This window comes from Crocodylus porosus, unplaced genomic scaffold (genome assembly GCF_001723895.1).
Source record: "Crocodylus porosus isolate Cpor-Errol unplaced genomic scaffold, CroPor_comp1, whole genome shotgun sequence".
NCBI classification, from domain to species: domain Eukaryota; kingdom Metazoa; phylum Chordata; order Crocodylia; family Crocodylidae; genus Crocodylus; species Crocodylus porosus.
Window position 1 is genome coordinate 3,564,539 of NW_017728936.1, and position 18,373 is coordinate 3,582,911.

Here is an 18,373-nt window from a genome sequence, read left to right on the forward strand (position 1 = left end):
TGGACGATACCTCATACATTTCATAAATGTGTTATATTCGCCTGATGACCCTGTGCTCAGGTCATCTATAGAGAGTAATCCCATGACTTCAAGAAATAAAGGCACAAGCATCTCTTGCTTAGGCTAAAGGACAGGTCCTGTTTGCAGACTCAGTCCTCATGCTGTGACCTATCCATTAGAGGGTGCGAGAAGCCCACATAGGTATTACTGCGGGTTAGGTTTTCAGGGGAGCAGGTTGAACTCTCATGTCAAAACACATTCTCGTGGTCATCCTGACCTTAAGTGTTTAATACCAAGTGATATAGACAATCAATCACAAAGGAACGTATAGCAAATTCCAAACTTCAGGCATTTGAAACCATATTCAGAACTAACAGAAGCAACCCATGGGCTGAAATACCCTCATGTCAGCTTTTAGGGAATAATTTAGGAGAACAAGCCTGCGTGTAAAAAGCCTGATTGTGAATAACTCAAAGGTTTTATGACCAGGAGAAGTATTATGATCATCTAGCCTGACCTCCAACTCACGAATAGAACAGGGGGTCAGCTAACTTGTTTGTCGGGAAGAGTTTATGCAGCTTCACACAAGAATCGGTAAGGCTTCAAGGAAACTTTCCCAGCAAAGATTAAGATAGTCCCTCTGTTTCCTGGCTTTGTCTTTTCTTTTAATCAGGAAATGGGATGTCATTTCCTTTTCTCTTTGGCTTATTTCTTGCAGGGAGTGGGCAGATCCAGCTGTGGCAATTTCTCCTTGAGCTGCTGTCAGACAGTTCCAATGCCAACTGCATCACGTGGGAAGGGACCAACGGGGAATTCAAGATGACTGATCCTGATGAGGTGGCTAGGCGCTGGGGAGAACGCAAGAGCAAGCCCAATATGAATTACGACAAGCTGAGCCGAGCCCTCCGATACTACTATGACAAGAACATTATGACCAAAGTGCATGGCAAAAGATATGCCTACAAATTTGACTTTCATGGCATTGCCCAGGCTCTCCAGCCTCACCCAACTGAGTCTTCAATGTACAAGTATCCAGCAGATATCTCCTATATGCCCTCTTACCATGCCCACCAACAAAAGGTGAACTTTGCACCTCCACACCCTTCCTCTATGCCTGTCACATCATCCACTTTCTTTGGAGCAGCATCAACTTATTGGACCTCCCCTACAGGAAGCATCTACCCAAACCCCAGTGTCCCACGCCATCCTAACACCCATGTACCATCGCACTTGGGCAGCTACTACTAGATGCTATCACCATCAGTGGCCTTGTATCAATCTGGTTGGATGCTCTCTTTACTTCTGGGATTTTTTTCTTTGGAGCTTTGATAAACATTGTGGCCTTTGTTGCGGGAAAAAATGAAACTGGATATTGATTATTCCTGGACCATACCTTGTTTTGGTTTTTTTTTGTAACTTTGCCTCTTCTGTCTTGAACTGAGGGATGGACACAACTTTGGGCCAGTACTCTGCATTGTGTTTTGGTTACAAGTCTTACATCCTCTGCAGAAATTCACTATGAAGATTGCTTACCACACTGTGGAATGATTCGTAGCATTTTCCCTTTTTTTACAAGAGAAAAAATCTTTAGCAATCCAAAGCTCTTAACAAGACAAAGATCCAGTTGTGGGTCTTAGCAGAATAATATGTTTATCACAGATTTATGACCAAGTGGGGTTTTTTTCCTGGTTTGGGGGGAGGGTAGAAGATTTGAATGGTATGTTGTAAAGACCTGGCATTGCAGGGGACAGCAACTGGAATCTTAGCTTTAAGGCCAATGAGGTTTTTCACTCAACTGGAAATTTTATAAAATATATATTCATATATATATGTGTGTGTGCGTGTGTGTGTGCGCGTGTATATTTTAAGAAGTAAAGGGCATTGACGGAACTGTTCTAAGGTGTACAACTTGTGTTGAGCTGTTTATTAATGCCAGAAACATATGAGACAGAACAAAAGAAGAAGCAACCTAGTGTCAGGCACAGACATTCCTTGCAAGCAAAAATGAAATAAAGTCAGTGACAGCAGGTCCTAGAGCTCTGCCGAAGTTTTAGGAATCGCTAAATGCTACCGATTCGCGAACGCTGTGCGTTTGTCAGACCATCATCCAAAGGGTCAACAGATCAGAAGGCAACTTACTGTATAAATTATGCAGAGTTATTTTTTCCCTATATCTCGCAGAATTAAAAGAAAGATAAAATAAAACGAGTTGACCTCGGTCACAAATGCAGGGTTTTTTTTTTAACTATCAGATCAGTTGTTTGTGTGGGTTTTTTAATGTAATTTGTACATCTTTTCAATCTGTACATTTGGGCTGTAGCTTTGTACTTTTTGCTAAAAAAAAAATAAAAATCTTAAAAAGAAGACATGCATAATGTATCTGTTGGGAACAGTGCTCTGATCCTGTGGCAAGAGACAAGAAGACTGATCCCTGTGCTACTGTGGAGCACCTCAGACCTCTCTGGGTATGCCTGGAGCACAGATATTGTTCCAATTTGGATTGACTTAACTGTTTGTCAGTTAACTCAAGCTAGCTAATACTTTCATGTTAACACTGTCTGAATGCTATGGAACATTTCTAACACGACAATTTTTCACCAAAATTTAGAATTTTTTGGAACTTTCGGAGTGCTTGATAAGAGAAAATCAGCACAATTTTCACAAACAATTGAGCAAACTTTTGCCAAATGTTTGCATCAAAATTTGAAGCACTTGTAATTTTTCAACCATCTCTAATTTGCAAATGCTAGGTTAGACATTCCACAGATGTTTGCTTCGGGATATAAACAAGAGAGTAAACCACAGACATCTGAGTCTTGAAGCAGATGTTTATAGAGGACTTAAACTTGCATTTCCAAACTATTAGCTAACTTGTATTAACATTCAATCAGGAGGAGCACAGATATCTAGCCTTAACATTCCCTCGGAGGCTCTGTGTGGATATAAGATTTAGCTTGTTTGATTTCAGGATCAGAGCCTTAAAACAGAATATTATAGTCCGGTCATAACTTTAAGCAGAAGCACTGATGCCATTATTTAAAAAGGGGGAAAATAAGATCAAGATAATTGGTTTAGCTTCTCATAGTGCTTTGGGGGTGTTTATAGGTAAAATTACTGCAATAATCACAAAAAAAAATTATTAAAAAAATTACTATGGAAATGGGCCTTTTGCTACTATATATATGCAATGTATTTTTGGATATTAAAATATATATAATTTTGCAAGTAATCTTTGTGTTTTCTAAAATTGTATTAAGTGTTACGCTGGCATCTGTTGTATGAAGATTGTGTAAAAAAAAATGTGATGAAATAAATGGTGGTTTTCTTCTCTAAGCGCCTGTATTGTTACACTCCACCCCCACCCCCTCCCACCGCCAAACACATGGCTGGGCAATGAACCTCCTGTTTAATTTATATTTATTTTTGATTGAAAAAGAAAAACAGGACTAAATAATTGTAACAACACCCAGCTTTTACAGTGTTCTCAGTTGAGAAGCACTTCACTGAGGAAGTCATTGTTATGATCTCCAGCTTACAGGTGGGGACTGAGGCACATATGGATGAAGTGACTTGCCCAGGGTCATTCAGCTGGACAGTGGCAGAGCTAAGAGTAGTACCCAAATGCCTTGATTCACAAGCCAGGCACTAAGTCACTCTTCTACTATGCCTGTGCTAATGCTTAGGCCTTGCTGCCTCCCTAGGTTGCAATCAAAAGTGAGGAAATAATTTCACTTCTGATTATCCAGGCCTTGGGCATTTTAAGCAATTATTACACTACATGTTGCCCTACAGCCATGTAGCAACCCACTACGTGGCCGTACGGCACACTATGGCAATGTAGCAATCACGTGGGTCTACACAATCAGCAACTATATTGCCATAGCAGTGCACGTCCCCGTTATAGCATGCTGCTACAGTGACATAATGGCAAAATCTAACCATGCACCATGCTCATGGCGCAGCATAGGCGGTTACTGCACCGTGTTTTAGTACTTCCAAAAGGAAGTATTAAAGCACAGTGCCATAGCTACATTGCCATACAGTGACGTGTAGGCATGCCCTATATGCATGAAATGTTATATGTGTTACTGGTCTACCTGTCCACTGATATTTCCCTCCTTTTCCCAAATTTGAAGGAAAGGACAAAGCAGATTGAATCCAAAGCCTGCCTGAGAGGTTGCACAAACAAAAACTGCCAAGAAAGCTACTCCTGGTTGTGCACAGTGGTCACGCAAAGGCACTTCCTGTACTGTTGCAGACACATGGCAGTCATGAGAGATAGCCCGATCGGTCTGCAGAGCTGACAAAGCCTCACCAGCAAATGGCTGTCTTTTGCAATACCAGTTCCGCCTTCCACTCACAATTCTTTGCTCGCAAGTTCCTAGCACAATAGTTTTCCCGTGCTTGATTAATGAGGCTTCACATTGAAAAATGACTATGTTAAAGAGGCTGCTTCTCAAAAAACAGACTTGTTCTCTCTGTGCATTGAGCCATAGCTGCTCATCTGACTTACAAAAGATAGTGTTTCGTTGCTTAAGATTTTTTTTCCCCTGCTAGCATGCCTATCGTAGAGTGCACATGCTTCATAGAGCTGTCAACCAATTTCTAGTGGCACTTTGTGTCTACACGGATGTCACTAATGCAGACAAGGAGTTTCAGTCCCAGTATCTAAAGACAGGATCTGAGGTGTTTGTGGGCCACATTTAATCTATAAAATCTTTGTCAACATTTTCAAAAGTATCTAGTAACCTGGGAATTATCAAATTACCACTGAGGCCAGGCCCAATGTGTCATCTTTACGTGCCTAGGAATTACATACGGCTTCCATATTGAATTCTTAACTGTTGTGGATTTCTGAGACCATGTTGTTTAAATGCAGAGGAATTTGCTTTTCTTAACTCCTCCTTGGTTTTTTTTTTTTAATTAGAAAAGGAGAGATGGGGAAGAAAATAAATGCATGCCATAGGCCCAGAAAATGACTCAAAGACTTCTTCACTCCTGGTGCCACCACAACGGATGATAGTTACCTGGCAAACTTGAGTTTTTCCTTTTACTGGTGCAAACATTTGCTTCTAAACTGTGTATTTTTCAGATGAAAATGCTTCATCTATATTGGCACTTAGAAGTGGGAGAAAAATCATGGTGACCATAGTAATGAGTGATCAAACCCATCCATGTGGGCAGGACAGTAGCCACCAGACTGGGAAGATCATGTAAAGGGACAAGTTTGCTTTGCAGTATTGCTATTGTAGGCTGGACCACGTGTGCGCTCTCATGATCCTGAACAACATTTTCATTCCCAACAGAAAATGAACTTGTTAGGTCTCAGCCCTGAACCTAGCAAGGGAGGCAACTATCACTTATTACAGCACTTGATATTACTTGAAGCTGAAAATCTCCTCAGGGATGCTGTTGGGTCAAGGACAGTATAAACACCTACCAGCGCCAACCTTAGCTCTTATGCTTAAATTGTTATCCATATATTTCGAAGCACTTTGCAAAGGAAGCTCAAAATCATCTCACACATTGGGAAACAGGCAGAGATGCTTTCCAGCACTGCATAGCAATGCCCATCCATGTGGCAAAACTGGGGCTAAAACCAGCTGTCCTGACTGATGAGTCAAAGTATGAGCTAGACAATACTGCTTCTTGCCTCTGGTCCCTGGCACCACACAAACAACACCTAGGACCAGGAAACCTTTCATTCCCTCCAGGCTGCAGCCGAGGCACGCAGGTGGAAGTTTGCTCTGCTTCTGCTCATGCTGTTTGGGTAAATTCAGGACTTTCTGCTCTAGAGCACATTTAGCCAGCATGAAACCAAACAGAGAAATAGCATTCTCCTTGCTGAGTTCCCTTACTGCCCCCATCTCCATCTCCATCTCCATCTCCATCTCCATCTCCATCTCCATCTCCATCTCCATCTCCATCTCCATCTCCATCTCCATCTCCATCTCCACAGTACCCTGCCCCCACCTTCCTAGCAGCCATTTGTCTCTCCCCATCTAGCTCCTGTGAACTGACTGTATTTAAATGCCCTTGACAAGGTGCTACTCGGCCAGGCCTGGAAAGCAGTGGGTGCTAAGTGGTGCTGATGATGACCAGGTGTGTTTGAGGCACAGGGTCCACTTGAATCACTGCAAAAATTTGTGAGCACAGCGACTAGGCTGGGGGAGGTGGATGTTGCTCTTTGCATGGAGTTGCAAAAGAGGCATGCGGCAGAACAGGCACTCTCAGGGAGGCAGAAAGCAGTGAGCAGATAACTGTGTTTCTTCAGGCGAGCCACCTGTGGGGTGGGGGCCAGGAGGACCCAGTAGCTGACCCAGGGGCTGCTGCTTTCCCTTTCCATCAGGCCCTGCTGCAGGCTGGCCATGGGCTCTGGTTTCCAGTGACTTCCTATGCCTGGTCCACCCAGAGCCCATGCTGGCCCTGCTCTGCCCTGCCACCACCACAAGAGCTGTGGCACCCCTGCCCTTCAGGCCTGTGCCAGCTGCTGCCCCCACATGTTGCTTCCATGGGTTTAGATGGCCCCTGTGCAGGGGCTTCAGCATTAGCTGGCTTGGCAGGAAGGCCAGGATGAGAGGTGCTAGGGGCCATCAGGAGTGAACCGGGTCCCTGAGTGATGACTGCGGCAGGGAAAGCTGGAAGGGCCACCAGCCCCTCTGTCTGCCTTGCAAGCTGCAGTGGCTGCTGCTCCCCTGCTGCCAGGGAACCTCGCACTCCCACTCTGCCGGCAGCCAGGGGGGCATCTCACCTTCACTGCCCCCCACACTGCATTAAATCCAGGCTAACATTAAGGACCTTCAGTTTAGCTGAGGCCTCTGAACACTGCTGTTAAATGTTACAGCCACAGGTCTCAGAGCTGAGTGGGCGATCAGAGGCACTTTTGCTTTTATAGATGGGGAAGTGAGGTTCACAGCAAGGATCTATCTTACTTGCAGTCACGCAACAGAGCTAGGAATAGAGTATAGCTTGAACCCAGTGCCCCGTCCATGATATCACCTGATCATTTTAGCCTCCCTGAGACAGTTGCCTCTGTAGACACGTGGTGTTCAGCCCCTGAGCTATCACTTCTGAATACACCCCAATGAATGAAGCCTCCCAGTATTGTGGTGGAGTGGCTAAACATATCCAATTTGCAGGGCTTGAGCCAAAAAGTCACTAACTGCATTAAACTTCATGCAGTAAAATAAGGAACAGGCCCAATAAATTCTTGCTTTGCACTTTTGAGCCTACCATTGTCCAAACTGCTGAGCTGCCACGGCTACTGCAGTCTGCATAGAGACGCTAACTGGCTGCTTGGCTTGTTATCTGGAGGCAAGGGGTGCCATCTGCTGACCATCGGGCACACAGCGCAATGCAACAGCCCAGTTCAGTCCAATAGCACCACTGTGTGGTTTCACTGGCTCCCTGCTGGAATTATGCTGCAGGTTGTATTAATGGAATAATGAAAGCTATTTGCTTGTCAGCTGCAGGCGTTGCGGTAGATGCATTTGCCCAGGGCAGCTGGACCCGGAGTGTGCTTTGCGTGTCCTTATCCAGCTGTTGAAGAATGCAACTGGAAATGCAAAAGCGAATGGAATTGTTTCCTCTCCCATCCTTCCTCATTTGTCCCGTGTGACAGACAAAGAGGCTGCCGAACTTATTTGATACATACAAGCCTTATGGCGGATGCTCCCTACTCGGTCAGAATAGATGAGATTCAGTGTTTCTTGGGTCTGAGGCAGAGAAATCCTCCCCTTGCCCTGACTGACCTGATGCCAGTGCCAGTTGTGCTGTGGAGAGGCCCAAGGCTGGAGTCTCAACAGAAAGGAATAGTGCTCTGTCCCTAGCTTGCTGGGAGAGAAAAGCAGGTTGGGAAGGTCTGTGAATGTTGTAAAGTGCTTTGGCCCAAAGGCTCTGGAGAAGCGTGCTGTATGGGGAGTAATAGTGAAAGCACTGACTTGGGTGATGAAAAGGAACCAGCTTGGTTTTCCATGTCGGGTAGATCTGGCCCCGTCTGCTCTGCAAGATTAAATTTATTTCCATCCTCCTAACTGAACTTTCTTTAAATGGCATTGGGGTGACAGGGACTGAAATAGATTTCCTACAGAGGCCCTCCCAAGTGGCACTGGACCCAGCATGACTCTTGATAACCCTTCTTCCCTGCCCACGGACGTTATCTCTGTGGTGACAAACAGCCCTTTCTGGACAGAAGGAGGAAATTCCACTCATTATTCACCAACTGTTGGAGCCTGACTACAGTGCTCTATCTCCTGTTTGGTACACCACTGTCAAGCTGTCATTGTCAGGCATTTCCTTTGCTGACAATCAATACGAGACTTATAGGAAGAGCATGCTTCATTCCTGGATGACCAGCGAGGTCCCAGCATGATCCAGCTCCAGATAACAAATAAAGGTGTAATGGTTCATTTTAACCATGGTCCCACTGACTTGAAGAGTATCCCCCTCAGCTTCTTTTCTCTGTGCAATACTTTCTGTCTGCATGCAAACAGATGCCAGGGGTTATGACCACTCTACACCCCTGGGTTGTCAAATGCAGAGGGGGTGCTGGTTAAATCCTTGCTAGATAGGAAGGATGCCTCAAGATGGTTCCAGTACAGAAAACATTGATACCAACCACTGCCTGAGTAATCTATACGATCATTAGCACTTTCCCTGGTGTAGCATGGCCTTCTTAGGAGCTGTACATGACGGAGGATGAATGTGAGCTATTACAAATAATACTACAGACCTCTGCACCACATAGCATTCAGATAGCAAACACATTTACACTACTGTATCTTACTGCAGTTTTGTGTGCTGATGTAAAGTACACCAGGTTCAAGAGGAGACAGGCAAGAAGGCATTTTGTAGCAGCTGTTCATATAGGCTGTTAATTCAGACTTTCCCAATAGGTTGAGGAGCAGGTAATAGCCAGCAAATGGTTACCCAGGGATAGAGCAAACAATGATAATATAATTTACAGTGCTGTCATTTTATTCCTGTTTTTTCCTCAGAGTAATTTGAGACTAGATTCTAGTAGGTGACTCTGATGGTGAGTTGTTTGCCATCCATCTGTTCCTTGCTTTCACCAGCATAGAGGCTGATTATTACACCCATATATGTGTGTTGCCTCTTGAAGTCTTTCAACAGTGTAGTGCAGGGAATCAGGCATCAGACTGGAGTCAGCAGACCCAGGGTCTGATCTTGGCTCAACCTGTGACCTTCGACAAGCCGTTTCCCCTGCTTGTGCCTCTATTTCTCCATCTGTAAAATGGGGACAAAGATGCTTGCACTTTGGAAGCAGATATACATGTCTCAGAAAATCCTAAGTAGCATTTCCACTGGTAGACTGACATAGCATTTGAAGACTGCAAAATATTATGGTTCTTGTGAGCTTAATGATTAGCCTCATTTTTTAGAGGAATGAAACTGAAGCATGGACAGAAAAAAAAGACTTGCCTTATTTCAAAGCCAGGGAGAACTCCAGCTCTCTCACTTGCCATTGCAATGATTTAAATTACTAGACAAGACTCCCTGTCCTTGTATTACCAAGTCCAGGAGAGCTTAGTAGGAAAGTGGTGAAAAGAAGAGTCTGTAACACCTGCCTGATTAGCTAAATTCTGGTCTGTCCTTCACTAATGTTCTGCGGGATCAGGATGGGGAGAGATACCTTCCCATAGCCAGTCCCTCTGCACAGGACTTAAAAGGAACAAGAAAAGGTGGGTGGTAAGTCTCTAGCTTTCCTTTCTTCTTTCAGCCATTGCACCCCCTTTTCTTTCTTGTTCATTTTTTCCTATTTTTAGTTATTTTCCCAAATAACTCCTTATTTCATTCCTTTGGCTCAATAGGGGCTTAGGGAGAGATGTCACATCTCCAGTAAATAAAGCAATGGTGCAAATGCCAGGAAAAGTCACTAAACTGGTTCAGAAAGGACATAAGTATCAGCAAAGGGGAGGAACTGATAGCATAGAAAGTATAGACTAAGCGCCAGAAGAAGCCAACCTTGCAGTGAGATCTCTTATTTTTTACTGTTGTGTATTTGCATTGCTCTAGTCCTGGAGGAGGTGTTTGTGTTTGCATCAGTACCGTACACAGAACAGAAAAGCAGTCCTTGCCCCAAAGAGCTTATAGTCTTGGTACCTTGACGGATAGTCTTCTAATGGTAGGATGGGAGCCCCATTGCTCCAGACCTTTTAGACAAAGCTGGAGAACTTACAGTAGAGAACCACCTTCCACTGGCATTGGAGTTAATTGGTCTTTTCCAGCTGTAATGACCTGAATTAACTTCCATTGAAGACAGTGGGACTCCTTTCATTGGCTCTAATTAGGGTTGAATTTGGCCTTGCTTTCAGTGGCTCTTTAATTTTTCATTTTGTTGGTTAGAAACAATAGCTTTCTGGTTGAATTCAGGACACATCCTAATATCTGTCTTCTGCTGGAACAGAAAAGGGGAGCTCACTTCTTCTTGGGCAATGCCATTACTGCTCTCCAGGGATGCTATGCAGTTGATAGCACTACAGAAGCAAATGGGAGCTAAACCGGGTTGCAGGGGATGAAAAGCAGGGTGGTCAGGGTACTAGCCTTGTACAAAAAGTACATTGGCTCCATTCCCGACTCTCTAGCAGGCCTTGAACTTAGGGCTTTGGTCTTAGGGCCAGCACAGCTGCTTATCCTAGCCTGCCACCCTACAGCAGACCACCCTGGCTGGGCAAAGCTGCCCTGAAGCCTCTATCAGGATCTAGCCCACCACCCACTCCCTGTCAACAGAGTGGCTGGGTGGGTTCACATGACCCTCCACTCCCCCGCCAGATAAGCTCCTGAGCAGGAACAGGAAGTGTCTGGGCAATAGGGTTTAGTTTGGTTCAGGATTGTTTTTGACTTGTTTCTAGATCCTGCTCACAGACTGACCTCCTGGCCTCTCCCTGCATTCTGCTTGCTCCTCCTGACCCTGGTTGGTGCCTTGATTCCCCAAGTGGCCTATCACCTGGCATGACATGCTCATACAGACTTCTTGTGTGATCCTGGGCGAGGCACTTAGGGTAAGTTTAACAAAAAAAAATTAGGCACTTAAACCTAAGACTGACTCGGGAGCCCTCTCTAAGCCTGGGCCCGACAGTAGTGCCAGAAAACCTCCGGAGGTGCCTTGTGCAGGACTGTAGGTGCCACCAGCTCAGTGAAGCAGGCTATTCTCCCCTTCTGCTGTTGAAGTGGATTCACTATACTGCTAATGGTAGATGAAATGTAAGCTCAGAAGGGAAACAAGCTGGAGGGATGCTGAATCTAGCCTGTGGATGAGCGGCATCTCCCAGGAGCAGGAAGTCAGAATTTTGGCCCTTGCTGCCAACAATCCCGCTGCATGGGGTGGCACCACATTTGAAACGAGCAGTCCTTTATATCTATCTACAATGGGAAGCAAAGATGATCCTCCTACTCGCGAGGAAAAATGTACATATGGGGGGGGGGGGTGGAGAAGTGGAAACAAGGTCACAATTAAGGAGTGGCCAATCTTTATGCTTGGGACTGAGTCGCCTTTAAAGTGCTTTACAAGCCTTAACTAATTGTTCCTTACAGCATCCTTGCAAGGTAGTAAGTGCTGTTTTCCCATTTCCAGGTGGAGAACTGAGAGTGTGGACAGCTGATCTACTATCCCAATACAAAAGGGGGTGACCATGCACAAACCCATGTGTCAGCAGCCTAGTGGTAGCTGTCAGCAGTGTAGTGACATGGCTGGGCACCCAGGAACAGGGACAGCAGTGACTTCTGGTTGCCTCTCTGCCAATGCAGTTGCACTTGCATAGCTGCCAAGAGCAGCTGTTTCTTTTTTCACCCTCTCCCCTCCCACTGCAAGTTGGCACCTGGGGCAATTGCTCTGCCAGTTATGCCACTGGAACTACCCCTGTGTATGCTCCTACCCAACAGTAGATGAAAGCAAAACTGCAGTAGCTTAGCCTTAAACGAGGCTTAGCATCTAGCCCAGAGGCACTAAGCTAACACAGAGCAGTTAACGTGGTAATTCCTGAGGCACTTTTACATGTGCTCTGGGACATGGTACTGGGCGCTTTTAGTGAGCCATGCTAGTTAAAAGTGCCCACGCGTCACGTGTATCAGCGTCCCTGCACTGAAAAAATGGCGGCAGGGCACTTTGAACTAAAGTTCACCGAACGTGTTTTATTTCAAAGTGCTCCACCACCATTTTTGCAGTTCAGGGACGCACGGGGATGCTGATACACGTGGCGTGGAAGGCTGCCAGAGCGCATCAATTTCCATGGATTTCCAGTGCCCTGAAGCAGGCTCCCTGCACATCTGCACGAGCCTGTGTATTCTCCAAGAAACAGTTATGTGGGCCTAAATTTTTCCACCTGAGAAAATACAAAGTTTTGACTTTTATCTGTATTTTGGATGATTTCCTTTCCATCAACACGAAAAATGTTTACAATGAGAGAGATTCTGTTTTCCAACCTGCTATAAATACACCATCATAACTCAGGCTTTGCCTTTGCCTCCAGCTATCCAGAAAGAGATCTCCCATTAGTACTTCACTAATCTAACAAGGGTCTAAGATGCAAAGAAAATGATGCTGGTGAAGGATTTTCAAAATTGCCTAAGCAACCTATCAGGCAAAGTCTCAAGTTCAGTAGGGAGTTCTGCATGTAGAGATGCAAGTTCCACTGGAAGTCAGTGGGACTTTGGCTTGCAAGTCTCATGGGTGTTTTTGAAAATTTTACCCTCTGCGTCTCCTTTTCACACTTTCATCCCGACAGCTGTTACTCTTCAGCACGTCTGAAGTTTTTTGTGTATTTTCATTTTTAGGCAGATTAGACATCCTTTTGACTTGTGTGACTCTGCGCACTGAAGCAAGAGTTGAACTTTCCAGCTTAGCAGCTTTACTGGAAGCCCTGCAGGTATAAAAATATATCTTCTATGAATATGTATATATATATATATAGTTCAGTTAAATAGTGCCCCTGAGGTCGCTGGTATGCTGATCTGCTTTGATTTAAAGCCTTTAAGAAAATAGGTGCTATTTTAGTATAAAAACAGCCATGTTCATTTTTTATTCCGTACTACTTGGTTATTTTTAGTACTGAGTTTGTATTATGTTAAAAATTCCCTCGTCCCATGAGCATCCAGGGTTACATTTTTGTGTCAGTGATTTCATTGACTTCTGACAAGATGAAGCCGGGATTGTCATAACCTTTCTTTGCTATGGCTTTGGCTTCTTTCTCATTGTACAGACAAAAAGCGCAGTGAGGAGTCTCTACAGCCACAGTTTTGCTGAAGTTTTGGAAGTCCACTCGGTATTTCCCTTCCTTGGTTTTGGATACAATGGGAGCAAAGCGGTAGCCCCAGAGTACCTCCTCTGGGATGTAAGATGTCCTGACCTGACAGGTAGCACTAGTGGCTTCTACAGTGCCATCCAAAAACACCACCAGTTCAAACTCCTGCTGGAGGAGGGTTTCTGCTGTCATGTGAAAGAATGGGCTGGTCTTATCAATGACATGGTAAATAGTCAAGGGAGAGATGAAGAAGAGGTTCTCATTGCCTGCGTCTACCACAAAGTCCATGTTGACCTGGTCCAAGACGATAGTCTCTCCTTCTGGTGTGATGGTGGTCTTCAGTAGCTTTCCATAGATGTGGCTTCCAATCAGCAAGCTCTTCCTGAGGTTGGCCACCCGGATGAGGAGACACAGCTTTCCACCCCGTTTGCTGATCACAGCATACTTACTAAAGGTGATAGTCTTGGCCCGTTTCTTGGACCTGGAAATCTTGGCCAAGATAGCACCACACATGAAAGAATTGATGATCACACCTAGGATGCATTGGAAAATCAGCAGGAAAATAGCAGTAGCACACTGCTCTGTGACGCACCTGAAGCCATATCCAATGGTTACTTGGGTCTCCAAGGAGAAAAGGAAAGCGGAGGTTAGGCCATTTATGTTGTCGACACATGGGGTATGGTTGACAGAAGGACTGAATTCTGGAAGATCTCTGTGTATATACGCCACAACGTACCAAAGGAGACCAAACAGGAACCAGCTGCCTAAGAATGCTGAGATGAAAATGAACATTTTGTATCTCCATCTGAGGTCCAGGATGGTGGTCCATATGTCAAGCAAGAAGACAAACCTTGACTGTTCTTCCACATTCCCAAACTCTATGTTACATCTTCCATCTTTAGATACCAGCCTGGTTCTCCGTCTGCTGCATTCTGTCATATGGGTGGTAAAGTGTTTCCGTAAGTATCTGAACATCCCTTCTGATTACAGGGTGATCTGAGGAGGGGGGAAAAACAATATATTATGGCTGGTACTGCTTGCATGTACATCTGCAGGTAGACGAGTAACTCCTGCAAAAGACGTAAGATGCTGACCACTGTAGGTAAAAAGTTGTAATATTGGCCTTTCGCTATTTGGGAGGGATTCCAGTTTATATACATGAGGAATGCCCCAAGGAGCATTCCAGGGAAAAACTTATAATTGCAGTTTGTTCAATAAGCCTTGCAAACATGAATGAATTAAACTTCTTAACCCCGCCAAACCAGTTAGGAATTATATTCCTGTCTCCGATGAAGAAACCAAAGCACAGAAAGGAATGTGTATAATGTGTGTAATAGCAGGTGGAACCAGGGAGCAGCCTGCTGAGCTATGAAGTCTGTTAATTTGGACTGCAGCTCTCAAAAGCCCCCAGGGGTTGGGAGCAAGGGGGAAAGGAAGAGGAGGCTGGAGTAAGGGGAAGAGAGAGTAGTGTGCATGTAGAAACTGGTCAACCCTGCACAGAGGAGTGCACAATAGAGCTGGAGATTGCACTGGCTCAGTCAGCCAGGACTGTGGACTGAAAAAACTGGACTCAGGCTTGGGAGAAAACTAAAGACTTGTTTGGGGACACTTTCAGAGGTGTGTGGTAGGGAGGGGAAGCAGGGAATTAAAGTGCTGAGTATATGTTACCACAGTCCCGTCCTTAGGTGGGAACTCCCCCTTGCTTCTTGTGCCATTTTCTGGGGCTGCAGTGTTGGCACCAGGTGGTGGTAGCAGTGAGATTTGGAAGCGGGGGCCTCTCCCACAAGGGCCTGGTTCCACCTGTTGTTACCCACATTACACCTCATTTCCCAAATGTACATGGTGTCCAAGAGTTTCAAAAGATGGGTATAAAGCTAACCATAGTTTCATAGGACTGGATGGTATCTTATGAGGCCACCTAGTCCAGCACCCTGCTCAGGGCAGGATCGTTCTTGATTAAACCATCCCAGCCAAGTAAGTATCTGTCTAGCCTATTCTTGAGGATTTCCAGGGGTGGAGATTCCACAATTTCTGTAGGTAGCCTGTTCCAGTGCTTGACCACCCTCATTATCAGAAAGTTATTCCTAATCTCCAACCTATATTTCCTCTTCTGCTGTTTGAAGCTATCACCCCTAGTCCTGTTGCCTAGAGCTACAAAGAAAAGTCTAACTCCATCCTCTTCATAATGACCCTGCACGTGTGCAAAGACACTAATCAAATCCCCAGTCAGTCTTCTCTTCTTCAGACTAAATAATGTTAGTTCTTTCAGCCTTTCCTCATAAAACATATTTCCCAGGTCTCTAATCATTTTTGTCACTCTATTAGACTCTTTCCAATATATTCACAACTTCCTTGACATATGGGGCCTAAAACTGGTTAGGGTACTTACACCAGGTGAGACCTCAGCAGCGCTGAATAAAGCAGAAGAATAACTTCCCTTGATTTGCAAGAGACACTGCTGTTCACCATGCCTCGGTCAAATAACATTCTTATGTGGGTAAGGTTTAGTTTTTCTGTAATCATGTTTCCAGGGGCAAAGAGTTTCAGCTAAGAAACAACTAAAGTAAATATGAATGAAAAAATAGGCCCCAAAGGGAAATTTTCTTCCTTATGACTCAGAGGCTGTTGCATCTCATAGCCTGGTAGATCTCTAGGGACACTGGGTCCCCAACTGTGCAGTCATGTGCATTTTGGAAGCTGGCAGCTAGGGTGATCGATGGTCTCTACAGTGGAAATCCAGCACTATAACAGCACAGATCAGACTCTGGGACACCGGCAAAGCTCATGATGCCAAGTGATGCACAAGGGAGGGGCTTAAAGCTTTATGTGTGGATTAAGCTAGTTTTGTTGTAGATCTCTTACTGTCTCTGACATCAAATCAGCTGTTACTAAAATTATAAGCATTTAAGATGCCGGTACTTCTGATCACTTTTGGGAACGAAAAACAGTTTTAAATTCAGATTTTAACTCCGTAAGGCACAATCTTGTTCTCTCTGTATTCACTGGGATTTTGGTCACTGACTTTCAGAGACACAGGAACGGGTCTTTAAGGAAGGCAGTGTTTTGCTGATAAGGGAGTTAAGGCAGCCCCAGTGGATCAGGCTATTATCTTAGCTCCTTTGCTTCTGCAATGCTGCGGCTTGAAAGGGAAATGAATTGGTTCTCATACTAATCCTCATGTCTAATATTGTTTTAGTACCTAATCTATGTATATCTCCTCTGGCCCAAATTGTGGCTGCAGGAATAGCCTCCCATCAGTAACCCAGGAGTCAGTGGCACGTGCTGGACTCCACATGCTGGAGCAATGCACTATGGCAGCATGCTCACGAGCAAAAACTGCACCGCTGCTGCTACGTCACCATAGCAATGCGCTCCTTTGTTATAGTCCATTGCTACAGCGATGTAGGGACTAAAAATAACTGTGCTGCCAACAAAGTGCAGTACGGGCTATTACTGCACCATCATTTAGCACAGGGGTGAGCAAAATGCGGCCCATGGGCCAGATGCAGCCCGCCAGGCCATTCTATCCGGCCTGTGGGGCCCCTAAGAAATTTAGAAATTTTATATTTATCTGCCCCTGGCTGCCTGTCATGCAGCCCTCGATGGTTTGCCACAACTCAGTAAGCAGCCCTCTGCCCGAAATAATTGCCTGTCCCTGATTTACTACTTTCAAAAGGAAGTACTAAACGATGGCGTGGTAACAACAGCACCATAGGGACATGTAGATGTGCCCAGCAGCAAGCTGAAGCCTACAACAGGACTTCCAAGTTTGTTTGCGGAGATGACTCCACTTCCAGGCTCATGACCCCACTTCCTGCAAGCCTGGGTGCTATAACTGAACTCCCATGAGTCTTGTGACCTTAAGTACTAGTTTGGAAACCACTGCCCAAACATGAAAAAAACATGACCTACAGGCTTTCCATTTTAGGACCCATATAGGGATTAGAGGGGGTAGCACACAAGCATAGAGGTTGCAGTATGGTCAGCCCTCTAGAGGACTTTGTAGTGTACCAACATGTGTGCACACTCATACTCACTGCATTTGTGCCCTTAGCAGAAATAATCAAGGTGGTGGTAATCTGCCAGCAAGAACATGAGTTAACATGAGTGTAAACTGACACTTCTCTGGCAACTCATTGCAAGTATTTCCACCACAAGCTAGAATTTGGTCTTCTCTCTTTGTAAACCCATCCATTGCATAGGCTATTTGGAAATAGTGTTTTATGGACACTGTGGGCAAGATATCATTCTGGGACATCTATTATGTCGGGGACATCTATAAATCCTATTCCATCTATTATGTGTCTAAGTGAACTTAAGCACTGTGATCCTATTCAACTGCTCATGTCCCTAAAAATACTGTTATCATGCATACCTCCTTTTGTAAGTATCTTATCAGCTATAAGACAGTGACAAAATGCAGTGAACAGAGAAAGGACCCATCACTTCTTGTTAACTGTCCTTGAAGGACTCAAACAGGGCACCTCACTTATGCAGCTAATTCCACTTAAACACAGAATAGATGCAATAAGATTTGGCCGTAGATGCTCTGCAAACCTACAGTCATCCACAGACCTGAGCCTGAGAACTACTGAACTACTGATGAATATGAATGCAGGGGCCTGTAGCTGGGACATGCGGTGGAGCTGTACCTACCACGATATGATGGTAAAAACAGACTCCACAAAGATAGAGAGTATACTACTGCTTACAGTACTAAGCTGAGTTATTGGAGACCCTAAGTCAATTCACTTCCCAATCACAGGCTTCCCGTTTGGCTTTTGGCAAGTCACTGAGGCCCAGATTCTCAAAGGTACTTAAGTGCCTAACTCCCATTGATTTCAGTGAGACTCAGGAATCTAAATACCTTTAGGATTTGGCCTTTATCTCTTTGAGCTTCAGTTCCCCACACTGCAGAGGGGCAAAGTTAAATATATTTAAGATTGGGTGCATCTATATGAGACATAGTAAAGCATCACCATCTACACATGCAAGGGACTTACTGCGCAGTAAATTAAGCTAATGCACTGTTTGTCAGCAAATACAGGGCCCTATACACATGCCCAATGCCTGCTCCAACTCATGCTAATAGGCACACTCCAACAGCCTTGGAG

The 18,373-nt window shown here is 44.9% G+C and overlaps 2 protein-coding genes across 7 annotated transcripts in view; one reads left to right on the forward strand and one right to left on the reverse strand.

Annotated features, from left to right (window-relative positions):
* FLI1 (Fli-1 proto-oncogene, ETS transcription factor) overlaps window positions 1–3,151 on the forward strand; it is a 112,288-nt gene extending 109,137 nt beyond the window's left edge. For all 4 annotated transcript variants that reach the window (XM_019546980.1, XM_019546979.1, XM_019546977.1 and 1 more), the window contains one exon: window positions 719–3,151. In XM_019546980.1, coding sequence (XP_019402525.1) covers window positions 719–1,248 — 530 coding nt within the window. In that variant the 3' untranslated portion in view covers window positions 1,249–3,151. The remainder of the gene's footprint in view (window positions 1–718) is intronic.
* Window positions 3,152–12,354: 9,203 nt separating this feature from the next.
* KCNJ1 (potassium voltage-gated channel subfamily J member 1) overlaps window positions 12,355–18,373 on the reverse strand; it is a 29,668-nt gene continuing 23,649 nt past the window's right edge. For all 3 annotated transcript variants that reach the window (XM_019546981.1, XM_019546983.1, XM_019546982.1), the window contains exon 2: window positions 12,355–14,255. In XM_019546981.1, coding sequence (XP_019402526.1) covers window positions 13,116–14,234 — 1,119 coding nt within the window. In that variant the 5' untranslated portion in view covers window positions 14,235–14,255 and the 3' untranslated portion in view covers window positions 12,355–13,115. The remainder of the gene's footprint in view (window positions 14,256–18,373) is intronic.